The sequence below is a fragment of the Odocoileus virginianus genome, chromosome 8 (genome assembly GCF_023699985.2).
Source record: "Odocoileus virginianus isolate 20LAN1187 ecotype Illinois chromosome 8, Ovbor_1.2, whole genome shotgun sequence".
Lineage (NCBI taxonomy): Eukaryota > Metazoa > Chordata > Mammalia > Artiodactyla > Cervidae > Odocoileus > Odocoileus virginianus.
In genome coordinates this window covers 77770926-77791403 of record NC_069681.1, presented here as the reverse complement: position 1 = coordinate 77791403, position 20478 = coordinate 77770926, and the positions used below count along the sequence as shown (strand labels likewise).

General features: G+C 35.0%; 1 protein-coding gene across 8 annotated transcripts in view; it reads right to left on the bottom strand.

The window, feature by feature from the left end:
- PDS5B (PDS5 cohesin associated factor B) overlaps positions 1 to 20478 on the bottom strand; it is a 169899-nt gene that overhangs the window by 37725 nt on the left and 111696 nt on the right. For all 8 annotated transcript variants that reach the window (XM_070471777.1, XM_070471781.1, XM_070471783.1 and 5 more), the window contains exons 20-22: positions 13008 to 13131; positions 9597 to 9755; positions 783 to 851 (exon numbers count right to left, since the gene is read on the bottom strand). In XM_070471777.1, the coding sequence (XP_070327878.1) occupies positions 783 to 851; positions 9597 to 9755; positions 13008 to 13131 (352 nt within the window). The remainder of the gene's footprint in view (positions 1 to 782; positions 852 to 9596; positions 9756 to 13007; positions 13132 to 20478) is intronic.

Sequence of the window (20478 nt, the reverse complement as noted above, 5' to 3'; positions counted from 1 at the left end):
TAATGTATTTGTTCTTGGCCTTCACACCTTGGGCAGCAGATTGATATGAGGTCTATATTACAGACTACATACGGTTTTAGAGAAGTAATACTCCTAAAGAAGCGATAAGCAATCTTTTACATATGACTCCTAACTCAAGAAATTACAGGTTGAATTTTTTTAATAAAAAAGTTTATCAAATCCCATGGAAAAGATGTGTGTGCAGGCTCAGTGTGTCCAACTCTTTTGTGACTCTACTGGCTGCTGCCTGCCAGGCTCCTCTGTCCATGGGATTTCCCAGGCAAGAATACTGGAAATGGGTTGCCATTTCCTCCTCCGGGGTATGTTCTTGACATATGAGGGATCGAACCCTCATCTCCTGCATTGAAAGGCAGATTCTTTCTCTTGTGTTGGCAGGCTGATTCTTTACCACTAGCGCCACCTGGAAGCCCTGAGGAACCATCTTAAAACCTGGATGACCATCTTTACTGAAAGGAGAAGGTACTTAAAGCCAGCATTGTCTTTTGCCATTAAAATATTGATATCTAAGAAAAAGAAACATGGAAGGAGTTTTCAAACTCTTTCTATTTTCCAAACTAGATTATGTTCAGCTGCCCAAAGTCTCAGGTTTCTCAGTATTGCCCTATACTCTCATGGCCCAAAGGATGTCAGAGAATAAACATAAAAACCTGAATTACTTCAATAGCTATATCTTTATAACAGGAACTATTAAAACCTATAATATAATAATAATAGGGTATATTAAATAGATTAAAATCAACAGATCTGTGCATGTCACTCACTTTGACCATTGTTTCAGGTGAAACCTCTTCATCTGGAACCCAAAGCTTAGTTGTCTTTTTTCCTGGAAGCTAAACAAAAATTAAGGACTTTAAGACATAAATTCTCATGTGTAATTAATATTTAGAGAATGAATGAAATCTTTACCTTCTGCAGCAACAGTCATTATATATGACTATGTTTTCTGTTACTTACGCAAAAAGGTTGAAAGCCCTGTCTTCACCAGCACCAAAATGAACCTTCTGCCTCCAGCACCAGTTGGTTCTTTGCAGGTATGAGACAGGACTGACTTCAACAACTTATGTATACTTCCTTGCTTAACCCCCTTTAAGACTAAAGTTTCATTTATTTAAGGCAACCGGCAAGGAATAGGATAAAAATCAATGGAGCCATAAAGGATACAGATGACCCTTGAATAAGACAAGTTTGAACTGTGCAGGTGCATCAACATGTAGATTTTAAGCGAATATATACTACGGTAATACACAGTACACAATCTATGTTTGACTGAATCACAAATGCCCAAGGAACCGCATACGGAGAGCTGACTATAAATTATAAAAAAGATTTTTCCACAACACAAAGGGTTGGCAGCTTTAACTTTCATTTTGCTCAATGGTCAGCTATAGTTAATAAACAAGGGGAAAGGTAGCTGCAAAAAGTCTTGAGCAGGGAACAAATATAAAGGTTTGCAGCTGAAGTTACAGAAAACACACATTAGTATCTTCCTACTTAAAGACAATACACTCACACCCACACACCCCACCCCACACCCATCCCCCTTACCCTGTTAGCTGGGCTGGGAAGCAAAAAAGTGAAAGTGTTAGTCATGTTCAACTCTTTGTGACCCCATAGATTGTAGCCGGCCAGGATCCTCTGTCCAAGGAATTTCCAGGCAAGTATACTGGAGTGGGTAGCCATTCCCTTCTCCAGGGTATCCTCCTGACCCAGGGATCAAACCCAGGTCTCCTGCATTGTGTATTGTTTGCCGGCTGAGCCACCACAGAAGCCCAGAAAACAAAACCAAAATCATAGAAAACTTTCAAAAAACAGAAAATATATGGGGGGGGGACAGAGCTAGAGGATTGACATCTCCAGAAAAACACAGAAAACATCCTCCAAAAAGTCATCTTTTTAGAACAATCATAGAGTAACACTGAGATGATAAACTGAAAGTATTGAGAGATGTGAATTTACAGTAGCAGTCAGGCAATTAAGTAAGGTGACCAAAGAGCTGAACCCAATCTTGGAACACAGGAGATCCCATTTTCACTTCAACTTGCCATGCACAATTTCCAGTTGGAAACAGAAATCAAAGAGCACCTCCGATAACCTTCTGGCAACAGGACAGGAAGTTCCAATACAGAAGGCAAGCTCCCCAAACACACAGAGCTATTTACAAATAGTTTAAGGACAAAGTCTTGAGTAGAGAAGTGACTTCAAAGCATGAAGTGAAAATAAGGAAAAAAAGAATTTCATTAGAAACATACTGACGAAATTTCTGAACTAAGAATATCCCAAAAAATCCCAAAGCTCCCATGGAGGAACCTACCAAAAAAGAAACAAGAACCACATCAACTTCAGATTTCTTGGTGGCAAAACTACATGCCAAAAAACAATGTTCTGAATTTTCCACAGCCAAGAGAGTTGAAAAATAAAATTTTAATATTTAAGAATAGGGAGAAAAATATTTTCAGAAATCTTTCAAATTACAAGCCAGTTTGAAAGAATTATTCAAAGATGCCTTCCACATAAATATTAAATTCACAAGAAAATTCAATCAGCATAAATTATTACAAATATAAAATAAAAAATATCATAAGATCAATAAACAGGTTCAAAAATAATAAAACCATAATAGATGCAACAAAACTAAAAAAAAAACAAAAAATCTAAAACTAATGGACAAAAATACTAGTCAAGATGAAAAAGCATATAAATGAGGTATGGAGTTAAATGGGATACTAACATTTTAATAAAAAGGTTACTGACATATTTTTCTTTGATCTTATAAGATACAAAATTATGAACATCTATAAAACTAGCAGGATAATGTCAAATAACCAAAAAACCATTTTTTAAAAAAAGATTAAAAACTACATCATCACAACTGAACACTTGAATATACCTCTTTTAAAAACTGATAAGATGAAGTTGAGATGAGAAAAGGTAAGCATAGGAAATACATGTAGAAATATAAGAAAATATGTAGCAATATTTAAGGATAAGGAAACAAACAAAATGGACCTTTCTCGTAATTACGATGAAAAGTGAAAAAGAGTTTAGCACAAGGTAATAAGATAAAAACTATAACTGCCCAAATTCACCACCAACAACATAATTCTTAAAACTGAAATATCTAACAAAGCTGTATAAGAGAAATATTTAAATCTGCTTACAGAGAAAACTACAAAATTTTAATAGAAGACACATTGTAGATGAGCAAACTAAGCAATGGGAAAAAAAAAGAGGCTGTGTAAGAATGATAGCACTGCAGATGACTGGAAGAAGAAGAAATCACTCCATAAATTCTGCTGGGAAAGTTGGTTCTCCTAATGGAGAATAGAAAGAAATGGAGTTCTTGAGTCATAGCATACAAAAAAAGGAAAAAAATCAATACCAGATGGATTAAAATTTTTATGTGTGAAAAGAAAACCTTAAAACTTTTAAAACAACGTATGAGAGACTATTTTTATGACAATGGCATAGGAAATAATTTCTTAAACAAGATATAAAAAGCACTAACTACAAGAGAAACAAATGATAAATTTAGTTACATTAAAATTAATAACTTTTGTTCAAAGGACACTATAAAGGGAATAGAAAGACACACCATAAATGAGATTTTACACATTTTATGAACACACTTCAACATGTACCTGAAAAAAATACCAAGTGTGTAAAGATTACCTGTGAGAAAAACATAAACAACCCAAGAAAGAAAAAAAGGCAAAAGACATCAAGAGGAATTTCAGAAAAGAGCCAACAAGAATGATGACTAGACATAAACATTCTTAGTAACCAGGGAAATGCAAATTAAGAGATATTATTTTGTATTTATTAGATGCACAAAACTTAAGAAATCTGACAATAATGTCATATGCAGCTGAAAGGAAAATAAGCTTTTACAACCAGTCTGAAAAATACTTCAGTAATAAAGTGAAAAATTAAATGAACAGACTGATGGTTAGAAGTATACCACTCTTGTGAATGTAACCTGGAGAAATTTATACTCATATGCATCAGAAGGCTATATAAAAAAGAAGAAAAAAGGCACAGGAGTAGCTGTTTAAAACAAGAAAGAAATGGAAATATACCATGTTTCCATTAAGAACATGAGATATACTTCACACAAGATATAATACAGAGTAATGAATGAATGAACTACAGCTAGATTCAACATCAAGGGTTACTCTAAGAAACAAATCCATAATGATGATAGCAAGTCACCCAAGAATATATCAATATATGGTATAAAATAATTCATAAACCTTAGGAACAAGCAAAACTAAATAAGTATACTGTTTTGAGATAAACATATGGTAAAATGGTGCTTTGTGGTTAGCTGGGGCTGGAGAAAAACAGAAGAAAAGTTTGAAGAGTAACACCACTAGATGCTAACAGTTCAAGGGTATTGAAAAGAGAATAACTGAGATGTGAGCCTGGCATTAAAATTGCTTTTCTGATATATAAATGATAGCTGATTCTGAAAATGAAAGAGGTTTAAAGGTTGAGTGATGTTTTGCATCACTGTCACAGAGCTAGAAGGAAAAAAAAAAAAGAATTCTGAGTCCAATAAAAAGTAGAGTCTTTGACTGTGTGGATCACAATAAACTGTGGAAAATTCTGAAAGAGATGGGAATATCAGACCACCTGACCTGCCTCTTGAGAAATCTGTATGCAGGTTAGGAAGCAACAGTTAGAACTGGACATGGAACAACAGACTGGTTCCAAATAGGAAAAGGAGTACGTCAAGGCTGTATACTGTCACCCTGCTTATTTAACTTATATGCAGAGTACATCATGAGAAATGCTGGGCTGGAAGAAGCACAAGCTAGAATCAAGATTGCCGGGAGAAATATCAATCACCTCAGATATGCAGATGACACCACCCTTATGGCAGAAAAGTGAAGAAGAACTAAAGAGCTTCTTGATGGAAGTGAAAGAGGAGAGTGAAAAAGTTGGCTTAAAGCTCAGCATTCAGAAAACTAAGATCATGGCATCCAGTCCCATCACTTCACGGCAAATAGATGAGGAAACAGTGGAAACTGTGGCTGACTTTATTTTTCTGGGCTCCAAAATCACTGCAGATGGTGATTGCAGCCATGAAATTAAAAGACGCTTACTCCTTGGAAGGAAAGTTATGACCAACCTAGACAGCATATTAAAAAACAGAGACATTACTTTGTCAACAAGGGTCCATTTAGTCAAAGCTATGGTTCTTCCAGTGGTCATGTATGGATGTGAGAGTTGGACTATAAAGAAAGCTGAGCGCCAAAGAATTGGTGCTTTTGAACTGTGGTGTTGGAGAAGACTCTTGAGAGTCTCTTGGACGGCAAGGAGATCCAATCAGTCCATCCTAAAGGAGATAAGTCCTGGGTGTTCACTGGTAGGACTGATGTTGAAGCTGAAACTCCAATACTTTGGCCACCTGATGCAAAGAACTGACTCATTTGAAAAGACCCTGATGCTGGGAAAGGTTGGGGGCAGGAGGAGAAGGGGATGACAGAGGATGAGATGGTTAGATGGCATCACCGACTCAATGGACATGGGTTTGGGTAGACTCTGGGAGTTGGTGATGGACAGGGAGGCCTGGTGTGCTGTGGTTCATGGGGTCACAAAGAGTTGGACACAAGTGAGTGACTGAACTGACTGACTGACTTGTTAAGCAACCTAGACTTTTGGGTGGATCCCAAATAAAAACACCCTAAACATAAAAGTGATCAGAAAAACAATCAGCCTGTCAAAAACTGAAGCCCAGCTTGTTGAGTGAAAATTATTTCAGAGCAGCTCAACTGCCTATCAAAAGCAAAAATGAATACTCTTTGGAAGAATTATAAAATCATCCAGATCTTCAAATGATCTCTATAACTTTTCATACAAAAAGCATGCAGCTCAATCAACAATAACGTGTGCAAGGTAAGACCCAACCAGCAATCAAGTGAAAACCAGACAAAGAAAAAGAGCCACTGGAGATACAGATATTGAGACTAACTCACATAAATTTAAACATAATTAGAGGTGCTGAAAGATTAAATGGTAAGAAAAAGAATTCTGGCAGGGAACTAAAAATTTTATTTAAAAACCCTAAGGAAATTACAGGAAAAAACTATATAAACAGTGCAATTAAGAATTCAATTTTATGGGTGTAACATGAGACTCAACAAATCTGAAGAGAGGATGAGTAAATTCAAAGATGGGTCAGAAGAAAGCAAAGATGAAGCATGAGCAGGCAGAAACAGGTATTCAGGTCTTTCGCCCATTTAAAGAAAACTAAGCTGTTTGTCTTGTTGAGTTTTAAGTCTCTTATCAGATATATATGATTTTCAAATATTTTCTCCCATTCTGCCAGTTCATTTTTCACTTTTTTTCAAATTAATAATTCTCTTTCTTAAAAAGGATATAATTGGCATATGACATATCAGTTCTAGAGGTACAATGATTCAATATTTACATATATTATGAAATGATTACCACAATAAGTCTAGTTATCACCATCACAACACAGCTACAATTTTTTTCCTATGATGAGACATTTTCAGACCTACTCTCAGCAGAAACTGTCAGATATATTAGGCAGTATTAATAATGATAGTCACCATGCTGTACATCACAGTTCTTGACTTATTTTACAACTGTACCTTTAGAATTCCTTTTCCCAATTCACACATCCTTCATCCCTAGCCTCTGACAACTACCACCAGATCTCTGTACCTATGAGTTTGAGTTTTTGTTGCTGTTACTTGGGGTTTTTTAGATTTGATACTGCATGTAAGGAACATCACACGGTATTCATCTTTGTCTATTTAACTCAGCATAATGCCCTCAAGGTTCATCCATGCTGTCACAAATGCGAGGACTTTTTCCTTTTTTTAATGACTAATCAATGTTACATTGTATATATACACCACTTTTCCTCTATCCATTCATCCATTAGATGGACACCTGGGTTGCTTCCATGTCTTGATTGCTATAAATAATGCTGCATTGAGCATAGGGGTGCAGAGATCTTTTTGAATTAGTGTTCGTATTTCCTTCAGATAAATACTCTGAAGTATTTATTACTGGATCATGTGATGCTTCAATTTACTTTTTTGTTTCCTATTTTTAATTTTTTGGAAGATCCTCCATACTGTTTTTCATTTTACATTCACACCAACAGTGCAAAAGGGTTCCTTCTCTTCATATCTCCACCAACACTTATTATCTGTCTATTTTATATTAGTCATTCTAAGAGAAGTGAAGTCCTATCTTTCTGGGGTTTTGATTTGCATTTCTCTGGTGATTACTGATGTTGAGCACTTTTCATACAATTACTGATGACTTGTTTGTGTTCTTTAGAAAAATGTTGCCTCTACCTATTTTTTAATCAAACTCTATTTCTACTATTGAGCTATATGTGTATTTACACAATATGGACATATTAGATACATGATTTGCAAATATTTTCTCTCATTTTCTCAGTTTTTGTCTGAAAATGTGTTTATGTTGAGTTCCCTTTTTAAAGGCTATTTTCTCCAGGTTTAGAATTCTAGATTGGTACTTTTCTTCCAATCAATAATTTGAAGATATTATTCCATTATCTTCCATCTTCTAATGTTTTCTCTTGAAGTCATGTGACAGTCTTGTTCCCTGGAAGGTTTTCTGTTTGCATGAATGCTTTTAATCCTTTCTATTTTGATTGGTTCTAGGTTTACTATGATGTATCTAGTGAGCTCTGTGTTATACTGATCCTACTTGGGGTTTGCATCTCTTCTTGAATGCACAGCTTTGATGTCTTTCATAAATTTTGAAAAATTTTCTGGCATTATCACTTCAAATACTATTTCTGTTTCATATTGTCTTTCCTATCTTACTGTAGTTCTAATTACACACTCTAAATATACAAATTTTATTTTTACTGTAATCCAACTGTCTGACATACATTTTGTATACACACAAAAATTGTCTCAATAGGCTTCACAAATACTGCATTTTCTACAAATTGAAGGTTCGTGTCAAGTATCTATCAGTGCTATTTTTCCAACAGCATTTGCTCACTTCATATCTCTGTCACATTTTCATAATTCTTGCAGTATTCCAAATGATTTCACTATTATTATATTTGTTATGGTCATAAGTGACTAGAGATCTTTAATGGTACTATTGTAACTGTTTTGAAGTGCCATGAATCACACCCATTAACACAATGAACTTAATCAGTAAACGTGTGTGTTCTGACTGCTCTACATACAGACTGGCCTTTTCCCCATCTCTCAGGCAACCCTATTCCCTAAGATACAACAACATAGAAATTGGGAAAATTAGCAAACCTATCATGGATTATACATGTTCAAGTGAAAGGAAGCACTGCACATCTCTCAACTTCATTTCAAAAGCTAGAAATGATATAGCTTAGTGATGAAGGCGTGTCAAAAGCTACTACTGGCTGAAAACTAAACCTCTTGGGCCAAGTTGTGAATGTGAAGGATAAGTTCTTGAAGGAAATTAAAAGTGCTACTCCAGTGCTACTCCACATTTTACTCCAGTGAAAATGTGAATGACAAGAAAGCAAAACACACTCATTGCTGATATGGAGAAAGCTTAATGGACTGGAGGGGAGATCAAACCAGCCCAACATTCCCTTAAGCCAAAGACTGATCCAGAGCAAGGCTGTAACTCTCTTCAATTCCGTGAAGACAGAGAGAGCTAAGGATGCTCCAGAAGGAAAATCTGAGGCTAGCAGAGGTTGGTTCATAATACTTTAGAAGCCATCCCCAGATACAGAAGTACAAGGCGGAGCAGCAAGTACTGGTGCAGAAGTTGCCACAAGTTATCCAGAACATCTAGCTTAGATCATTAATTAAGGTGGCTATGCGAAACAGATTTTCAACACAGAAAACAATCTTCTATTGGAAGAAGATGCATTCTACAACTTTCACAGCCAGAGAGAAGTCAATGCATCATAGAACAGGCCTACTCTTGTTAGGGGCTAATGCAGCTGGTAACTTTAATCTGAAACCAACGCTCATTTAACATTCTGAAAATCCCAGTTTTACAGTATTCTTTTCTACACATATGTATATCTAAAAATACACAAACACATGCATAAAACTCCACATGACTGTAGGGGTCAATTCTCCAAGACACCCAAACATACCCTGCCCCAAATATTCACACAATGGAGACAGAAAATCACTACTTTTTTTCCCAGTGTTTTCCCTCAGGGATCTTTTAACTCTCTATTGTATGTATGAAATGCAACAACTACTATCATGACAACCATACTGCAAACTAACCTGTCAATCTTCACGTTTTTTAAAAAATAGATGTCATTAAAAAACTTACATCCCTATAAAGTTGAAATAGACAGAATCCAGTGATATCTTGTATTTATCAAGGAAAGCATTCCAGGTCATAGCCCTGTGCTCAACTAAAGAGATGTTTCAATGTTGTTTCCCTTATAATGAAGATGCAGCATGGTAAAAAGACAGGAAAAGCTAAAAACAAATCAACCAAACTGAAGTGCAATTTACATCATTCCACTTCTCTCCTTGTTGCATAAAATTTTAGAAGATAGCATTATGAAGAATACACATCTAGAAAATATAAATTACCCGATCATTCATCAGAAGATCCTTCACAATGAAAGTAGCTACCAAAGACTTCAAAGGAGCAGCAAACTGATCTGGTGCAAGGAGAGCAATGTGACCAATAGTCACCAGTGGTGTGATGAGATGCTCCAGGTTGCTCGGATCTAGGCTCTTATGCAGAGGCTGAAAGTGAGGAAAGGAAAATGATTAACTCCATAAACATGCAACTAAACTGTTCATATGTCTCATCTACAAATGCTAAAAACCACACAAGTTCCAATACATGGTATAAGCAGTGGTTCGAGCTACATTTAACTTTTACTGACAACTTTTATGACTAGAAGGCATCATATCTAAGTATTTTCAGTTTTCCCCAAATTACATTTTAGAAGTAGGTAAAGAAACATTTCAATATGAAGAATCATGTATCATACATTTTATGATTGCATATATAAATATGTCAGCAACTGCTGAAAAGTTGCTCAGTCGTGTACAACTCTTTTTGACTGCATGGACTGTAGCCCATGAGGTTCCTCTGTCCATGGAATTCTCCAGGCAAGAAACTGGAGTGGGTAGCCATTTCGGCTCACCAATACCTACTTCTATTCTGCTTTCTGGGCATAAGGATGCTTCTATGTGCAGTCAGAAGTTCTGGTTACCAGAATGGGGATGAAAGTAAGGTATGCTATGCCTGAACTGAGGCAGACATAAACAATGTATCTTCTCCACATTCTCTCTCTCTTTACTCACTGGTGGCTTAATACAAAGGATCCAACGGGACTCAAAGAGAAAAAGCAAAAGTGAAAGAAAGTGAAGTTGCTCAGTCGTGTCTGACTCTTTGCAACCCCATAGACTGTAGCCCACCAGGCTCCTCTGTCCATGGAATTTTCCAGGCAAGAGTACTGGAGTAGATTGCCATTTCCTTCTCCAGGGGATCTTCCTAACCCAGGGATCGAATCCAGATCTCCCTCATTGCAGGCAGATGCTTTACTGTCTTGAGCCACCAGGAAAGAGAAGCCAATAGTCAAAAAGGGTCTGCATGGCTAAAAAACTGATTAGAATGCAATCAAAACACCCAAATGGACTTTTATTATGAGCAAGAAATAAGCTTTCATTATGGATAGTTACAAGCCTTTTTGTGGATTTTTATAGCATCAGATATTAAGTACCATAACTAATAAAACTATTTTATTACTCTTATAGTAAAATAAAGATATTATTTTAATATTCATTTTGCTATAACAAAAGGAGACTGCTTATTTACTCACATAGTTGATACCTAAAATATATTGTTCAATTTTTAAAATAAGATAATCAGAAGAGTGGCTAGAGCACATTATCATTGGCATAAGGAGAGGAGGAAGGGGACAAAAGATGTGTCTTGTGTATTTATATTACTTGTATAAGAATAAAGTATCTCCTGAAAAGTACACTAGAAACTGGTAACACTGGCTGCCTCTGAGAAAAGAAACTGGGTGGCTGGGGAAATGGGGTTAAGATAAAGGTGTAGGTATCCTCCTATACTGAACACCAAGCATTCTAGGCTTGAAAAACAACACAAAACTGTTCTTTTCCAACACATTGGGGCAATATGAAAAGCTTCATTTAGTCAAAAGTAATGACAGTACTTCTTGTTCTCGGTGACTTCCCTCAATACCTCCACTGCACATCTAAGTGATAACTTGTTTACACTAGAAACAGATAACTTGATAGTGTACTTTTTTCCAATTCATTTATTATCTTGTGTGACAATTTTCCACAATAAGATATTAAAATAATTTCTGAAAAACCAAAATTAATGATCAGTCCCTGGATTAACCAGAGAAGGCAATGGCAACCCTCTCCAGTACTCTTGCCTGGAAAATCCCATGGATGGAGGAGCCTGGTAGGCTGCAGTCCATTGGGTCGTGAAGAGTCGACAGGACTGAGCAAATTCACTTTCACTTTTCACTTTCATGAATTGGAGAAGGAAATGGCAACCCACTCCAGTGTTCTTGCCTGGAGAATCCCAGGGATGGGCGAGCCTGGTGGGCTGCCGTCTATGGGGTAGTACAGAGTTGGACACGACTGAAGTGACTTAGCAGCAGCAGCAGCTCTGGATTAACAGTAATCTGATAAAGGTTAGAGGTGTCTATGAAACCTTTTCTCAGAAAACCAGCCAATCTTCTATGTTATAGGAGAAGGATTACCAGGGTAGGTTCTTGTAAAGATGAAGTTACAGATATTAAAAGTAACCAATAAAGTCAAGCTATTATCAGCATTTTCCTCCTCATCATCATTGGAGAGAACAAAAGATTATTCAAGGGAAAAAAAAAACCTTTCTAGAAATCAACATGAGTCCACTGAAGTCATCCTCTTATTAAAAAGTTTAAAAAAATAGAAAATACCTCCACCTCAACTTTTAAATTATATTATGATTGAGTATCTATAGCAAAGATGCTGTTTAATAGATACTGAAAACGTTTCTTCCTCCTTTACCCTGCCTTTAATATAAATCATGAAAATATGACAAAATTAGCATAAATACTTCTAAAATAGACAGCAAGTCTATGTATTTATGGTGGGTTAGTTTCAGCATAACTTCCAAATTGTTTTGACTTCATTCAAGGCTCCTAGACTATAACTACAAGATTTTTTTATAAATTTTCTGTTTAGCTCCTATTTGCAGTAAGAAGGCTAAAGCTAGACCCTGATTCTAATAGCTTAGAGTAAAATTCCCATACTCAGAAAGGGTACTGGTAATTCAAAGTAGAGAAAAAATAAAATACATGCTGAAAAGACAGTCAGTAGGTAATTTGGTCCTGTCCCAATATACCCAATAAGACATTTGGGTCTACACACAAAGGTCCTTGATATTTGGTCCTGTCCAAAACCATCTGCCATGTACCTAAATTGCAGTGGGTGTTTTGGAGAGCACCAACTATCAAGGATCTTTGGGTGTGGATCACATGCCCTGCAAAGGAAAAGGCACATTTTAATCTAATATGAAATTACGTCAGTCATTAAAGTACAAATTTATTTAACCCTAATTATAAATTAGTATTCATATATAAAACCCCACACACTTCAGTAGTATTTCATGTATAGAAATCTAACTTCCAAAATCTATAAACTGATAGAACAGTCACCTATTACCTACTATGAGTAACTACGATTTTATATGTAATTATTTACTAATGAAAAAAGTTTTCTAATACTAAATGTATAAAGTAACATCAAAACTATTGTACAACTGCTTGATTTCTGAATGAGCTAGCATTAAAAAAATGAATCATCAGATATTTTCAAATTTTAACCAATCATTAATATTGATTGATTATACTGATTCAAATTTGGAAAATTACAAAATGATACATCTCCAAACATGAACATTCCATAAACTCGTTCATATTTTTTTTAACAATAACATGAAACAAAAAAATGTTTTCTTTTTACCTCAAATATCTGTGCAAACTGGGTTTCTTTACTAGAAAATATTGCATGGATACAATGAATAGCGTATTTGGCTTGACGGGGGGGTCCTTTTTTAGATTTGTGATGTAAAACAGGAAGCAAAGCTCTAAAAAAAAAAATTACAGAAAAACAATAAACCAGAAAAATCATTATGATTTCCACTAGATACTTTAATGCCTGTATTTCTGAAGGAATGTTTTGTAAGAAACAAAAGAAACAAAGATCACAGCATCTACTCCCTCATTTTCAATCATCTATAATTTTGCTTTATAAACATCCATATAAAAATAATACAAACACAAAGAATATTTCCTTTTTATTTACTAGTTATAAATACAAACAAGAAAAAAATACAAGTAAGAATGGTAACCCATTTCTTCTTTTTAATGTCATTTCCATTAGCCTCTTCTATTTTATTATCATTGTTAGCACTTTAGCTAAGCTTTTGATGTAAGACCACCACAATGGGACATAAATTGCTCCTTCTTTCTCAAGTCTCTTCCTCTTCCAATTCATCTTTTAATCTATCCCCAAACAATCTACATGAGGGGAAATTTGATCATTTAACCAATACAAATTGAGTACTTGCCATAATGCCAGGAACTATTTAAAGTCCCAAATTGGTGTCTTCATTCTACCAGCATATTAGAGATAAGACAAATGATAACACATTAAGTTAGCAAAACATCTGTTATGTTAAATTGTGGTAACTCCTATAAATGGGGGGGGGGGGGGGAACAGGACAGCAATAGGGGACAGGCCTAAGTTTTTGACAGTGTTACAATTTTACAAAGGGTGCCTACATAAGATCACTCTAGTAAAGCAAAACTTAACCACAGTTCTCAAAGTGGCAGTGTCATCTAGCTACCTGGAAGAACATTCATGTATCATATCACTTCATTATATAATAACTTAAAGTCCTGAATAAGACAGGATCTCTTAGTTCAACTATTATGCATTTATTTCACAGTGGAAGTAACTTCTGAATTCTTCTCCTTGCCCAACTCAGTGCTCCAGTTTAAAAAACAATTAGATATAAATAATTCATTATAATAATAGCAGTCACAGAAAAGATAACCGTAAAATATGATAAAAAAACAAGTGACCAATTGAAAGGAAATTTTGTATTTCTTCTTACAGAGAAATGGTAAATATCCCTAAAGTGTAAACACCTACAAACAGATAATGAAAATACCAATAGTATCACAGAAAAATGGGTTGGACATAATAGTAGAAAGCTCTTCAAAACCACTAAAAGTTCTTCACTACCATCAAACCACTTTTACAACAAATGTTAAAGGGACTTATATAGTCAAGAAATACAAGAGAAGAAAAAAGATCTACAAAACCAACCCCTAACAATTAAGAAAATGGCAATAAGAACATATGTATCAATAATTACTTTAAATGTAAATGGATTAAATGCTCCAACCAAAAGACACAGACTGGCTGAATGGATATAAAAATATGACCCATATATATGCTGTCTACAAGAAACCCACCTCAAGACACACACAGACTGAAAGTTAGAGGATGGAAAAATATACTACATGCAAACGTGAAGCAAAAGAAAGCTGGAGTAGCAATCCTCATATCAGACAAAACAGACCTTAAAATAAAGAATTTTACAAGAGATAAGGAAGGACACTACATAATGATCAACGGATCAAGCCAAGAGGAAGACATAACAATTGGAAATATCTATGCACCCGACATAGGAGCACCTCAATACATAAGACAAACACTAACAGACATAAAAGGAGAAATTGACAGTATCACAAAAATAGCTGGAGACTTTAACACCCCACTCACACCAATGGACAGATCAAGACAGAAAACTAATAAGGAAACACAAGTCTTAAATGATACATTAGATGAGATGGATCTCATTGATATCTTCAGGACATTTCATTCAAATGCAGAAGAATATACCTTCTTCTCAAGTGCACATGGAACATTCTCCAGGACAGACCACATCTTGGGTCACAAATCAAAACTCAGTAAATTTAAGAAAACTGAAATCGTATCAAGCATCTTCTCCGATGACAACACTATGAGACTAGGTATCAATTACAAGGGAAAAAAATGTAAGAAACATGAACACATGGAGATTAAACAACACGTTTCTAAATAACCAACAGGTTATTGAAGAAATCAAAAGGGAAATGAAGAAACTTCTAGAAACAAACAACAATGAAACACGACAAACCAAAACCTATGGGATGCTTCAAAAGCAATTCTAAGAGGGAAGTTTATAGCAATATAATTCTACCTCAAGAAACAAGAAAAACATCCAGTACACAACCTAACTTTACACCTAAAACAACTGGGAAAAAAAGAACCAAAAAAAACCCCTCAAAATTAGTAGAAGGAAAGAAATCATAAAGATCAGAGCAGAAATAAATGAAAAAGAAACAAAAGAAACAATATTACAGATTAATAACACTAAAAGTTGGTTTTTGAGAAGATAAACAAAATTGACAAACCTTTCACCAGCCTCAAGAAAAAAAGAGAAGAATCAAATCAACAAAATTAGAAATGAAAAATGAGCGTTTACAAGAAACGATGCAGAAATACAAAGGATGATAAGAGACTATTATGAACAACTATATGGCACTAAAATGTATAAACTGAAAGAAACAGATTCTTAGAAAACTTCAATCGTCCAATACTGAACCAGGAAAAAATCAAAATTATGAACAACCCAATCACAAGCACTGAAATTGAAGCTGTGATCAAAAATCTCCCCAAAATCAAAAGCCCAGAACCAGATGGCTTCACAGGAGAATTCTATGAAATATTTAGAGAAGAGCTAATACCTTGCCTTCTATACCTCTTTCAAAAAATTTAGAGGAAGGAACACTTTCAAACTCATTCTACAAGGCCACCATCACCCTGATACCAAAACCAGACAAAGACAACACACACAAAAAAATCTACAGGCCAGTATCACTGATGAACTTACATGCAAAAATCTTCAACAAAATTTTAGCAAACAGAATTCAGCAACACATCAAAAAGCTCATACACCATGATCAAGTTGGGTTTATGCCAGGAATGCAAGGATTCTTCAATATATGCAAATCAATCAATGTGATACACCACATTAACAAATTAAAATATAAAAACCATATGATAATCTCAATAGATGCAGAAAAAGCCTTTGACAAAATTCAGCACCCATTTATGATTAAAACTCTTAAAAAAAAAATGGGCATAGAAGGAACCTACCTCAACATAGTAAAGGCCATATATGATAAGCATACAGCAAACATTATTCTCAATGGTGAAAAACTGAAAGCATTCCCCCTAACATCAGGAACAAGACAAGGGGGTCTGTTTCCACTTTCACCACTATTATTCAACATAGTTCTGGAAGTCCTTGCTACAGCAATCAGAGAAGAAAAGGAAATAAAAGGAATCCACATTGGAAAAGATGTAAAGCTCTCACTGTTTGCAGATGACATAGTATCATACAAAGAAAACCCTAAAGACAATATTAGAAAATTACTAGAGCTAATCAGTGAATTTAGCAAAGTGGCAGTATACAAAATTAATACACAGAAATCACTTGCATTTCTACATTACTAACAATGAAAAATCAGAAAGAGAATTTAAGGAATCAATCCCATTCACCATTGCAACAAAAAGAATTAAATATCTAGGAATAAACTACCTAAGGGGACAAAAGAACTATACACAGAAAATTATAAGACACTAGTGAAAGAAATCAAAGATGACATAAACAGATGGAGAGATATCCCATGCTTCTGAGTAGGAAGAATCAATATTGTGAAAATGACTGTACTACCAAATGCAATCTACAGATTCAATGTGATCACTATCAAATTACCAATGGCAGTTTTCACAGAACTGGAGCAAAAAATTTCACAATTCATATGGAAACACAAAAGACCCAAACAGTCAAAGAAGTCTTGAGAAAGAAGAATGGAGCTGAAGTAATCAACTTTCCTGACTTTAGATTATACTACAAAGCTACAGTCATCAAGACAGTATGGTACTGGCACAAAAACAGAAATATAGACTAATGGAACAAGACAGAAAGCCCAGAAATAAACCCATGCACCTATGGGTACCTTATTTTTGACAAAGGAGGCAAGAATATACAATGGGGCAAAGACAATCTTTTCAATAAATGGTGCTGGGGAAACTGGACAGCTACAAGTAAAAGAATGAAGTTAGAACACTTCCTAACACCATACACAAAGATAAACTCAAAATGGATGAAAGACCTAAATGTAAAACCGGAAACTATAAAACTCTTAGAGGGAAAACATAGGCAGAACACTCAATGACATAAATCAAAGCAAGATCCTCTATGACCCACCTCCTAGAGTAAAGGAAATAAAAACAAAAGTAAGCAAGTGGGACCTGATTAAATTTAAAAGCTTTTGCACGGCAAAGGAAACTATAAGCAGAGTGAAAAGATGAGCCTCAGAACAGGAGAAAATAATAGCAAATGAAACAACTGACAAAGGATTAATTCCAAAATATACAAGCAGCTCATATAATTCTATGTCAGAAAAACAAACAACCCAATCAAAAAGTGTTCCCACTAAGACCTAAACAGACATTTCTCCAAAGAAGACAGACAGATGGTTAATAAACACATAAAAAGATGCTCAACATCACTCATTATTAGAGAAATGCAAATCAAAACCACAATGATATATCACCTCACACCGGTCAGAATGGCCATCATCCAAAAAAAAAAAAAAAAACAATAAATGCTGGATAGGGTGTGGAGAAAAGGGAAAACTCTTGCACTGTTGGTGGGAATGTAAATTGATACAGTCACTGTGGAAGATGGTATGGAGAATGCTTAAAAAACTAGAAATAAAACCATCATATTACCCAGCAATCCCACTTCTAGGCATATTAGCCTGAGGAAATAAAAACTGCAAAAGACACATATATCCCATTGTTAAGTGCAGCACTAGTTACAATAGCTAGAACAGGGAAGCAACCTAGATGCCCACCAACAGATGAGAGGACAAAGAAGCTGTGGTACATATACACAATGGAACATTACTCAGCCATAAAAAGAAATGCAACTGAGTCAGTTCTGATGAAGTGGATGAACCTAGAGCCTATTACACAGGGTGAAGTGAGACAGAAAGAGAAAGATAAATATTGTATTCTAACACATAGGTACAGAATCTAGAAAAATGGTACTGAGGAATTTATTTACAAGGCAGCAATGGAGAAACAGACATAGAGAACAGACTTATTGACATGCGGAGAGGGGAGGAGAGGATGAGATGTATGGAAAGAGTAACATGGAAACTTACATTACCATATGTAAAATAGATAGCCAACAGGAATTTGCTGTATGGCTCAGGAAACTCAAACAGAGGCTCTGTATCAACTGAGAGGGGTGAGATGGGGAGGGAGATGGGAAGAAGGTTCAAAAGGGAGGTGATATGTGTATACCTATGGCTGATTCATGTTGAGGTTTCACAGAAAACAACAAAATTCTGTAAAGCAATTATCCTTCAATAATATAAGTTAAAGAGAAAAAAAACTACTGGTTGTTAATACTTTTACTAATTCATTTTTTATATATATATATATATATATATATAAAATCATCATAGATTTAAAAGTTTTTAAATAAAATCTTAAGATTATTAAACAAAGAATCTCTGGCTCATCCAGAATATATGTAAAATCAAGTAAGTAGTCTACATTATTTTTTCTTTTTAAAACTGCTTGCCAGTTACTTATTCAGTGACTTAAGTTTTCCTGACTAATTTCTTTGTTAAATATTATACTCCTCACTACTATAGAGATAGTACAGGGTTGTAAATTTCTCATACACTTGGCTTTTAAATCTTCTGATTTTTTTACTCCTATAATATTTTCTAAATGATTATTAGTGGGATGTAAAGAGAGCTGTGGATTTCTAAATACTCATTATGGCCATCTTGTTTTTAGTAGTTCTGCAGTTGATTCTCTTGGATTTTTCTCTTAGAAATATGGTAACTTTGCTTCCTCTTTTCCAACAACTGCACCTTTTAATTTTATTTTCTTATGTAATTATATTGGCTAATGCTTTCAAAACAATGTTAAATCACAGCAGAGTTACTGTATTTTCTCATCCTGCTCCTGATTTTACTGGGAATGCTTGTGTTTTACGATATGGTGATAGATACTGGTTTGACATATTTGGAGAAGGAAATAGTAACCCACTACAGTACTCTTGCCTGGAAAATTCCATGGATGGAAGAGCCTGGTAGGCTACTGTCCATAAGGTCCCAAAGAGTCAGACAAGACTGAGCGACTTCACTTTCACTGGTTTGAGAAGTATGAACGCATTAAAATCCTGTTTTATTGGGTTTAACTGTAAGCAAACTGATTTTCCTTTTTATTGGAAGCCCTTTCAGCATCTGTCAAAAAGATCTATTGTGTGGCCTCTCCCTTTTACTCATTTATATAGTGAATTATAACAAGAACATCAGGTTTTCTTCTAGTAGTAACCCTTTTTATATTCCTGGAATTAACCAACATTTGGCCATAGTATATTCTTGCTTTACTATAGTAAATTCTCTTTTTGCAAACAATTTTCATTAGTATCAATAAAATCTCAGTTTTCTTTTGGAGGGATATCTTTTATCAGGTTTTAGCATTCTGACCAGTTATCTTGGCTTTATATCTAAATGTTTTCCTTTCCCCCTCATGTCTGGAACAATTAAAAAGACTTAGAATTTCTGCATGGTTTACACACACACACACACACACACACACAAACACACACACAGATATATTTGAAATACCCACATTAACATAACTCTCATTGGCCCTTATTATTATTAGAGGGTAATTTTCTGAAATTCTTTTATAATTATAGCCTATTAGGATTTTTTCCCCTTCCTTCTTCCTGAGCCAATTTTATTTATTTATATCACCCTTTAAAAATTCAGATTTTCAAATATCTAAAACATAGATATAGCTACACCTAAAACTTGAATACTGAAATTTAAATGGTGAGAAAAGAGAATCAGATATGCAAATAAGAAAACAAAAAGTTTGACTTAAGGGCATAAGCAAAAGTGAACGCAAAGGGGAAAAGGCACATGACTTGGTAGAAAGAGTGACCTCACAATAAAAAGGGGATAACACGTTTTCTAAATCCTTGAATTTCAAACAAAATCCTCCATTTGCCCTTAGAACAACTTAGCTAATTAGGAAAAACTCTAGTTACATTTATTTTCTGATCGAAACTTTGCAACTGTTGAATCATTAACTGTGGAAATCTTCGGTGGCTGAAAAGAAATGTCAGCCCCGTTACTGTTCTGTTGTACATGATTTACCTTTTTTTTTTCCCTTGATGCTTATGAAATCACTTCCATAATCTCTAAAAATTCAGTAAATCCCATTAGGATATTGAGAGAGCTGATCCTTAGGTAGGTTGATAAGGAGTCCAGGGCCA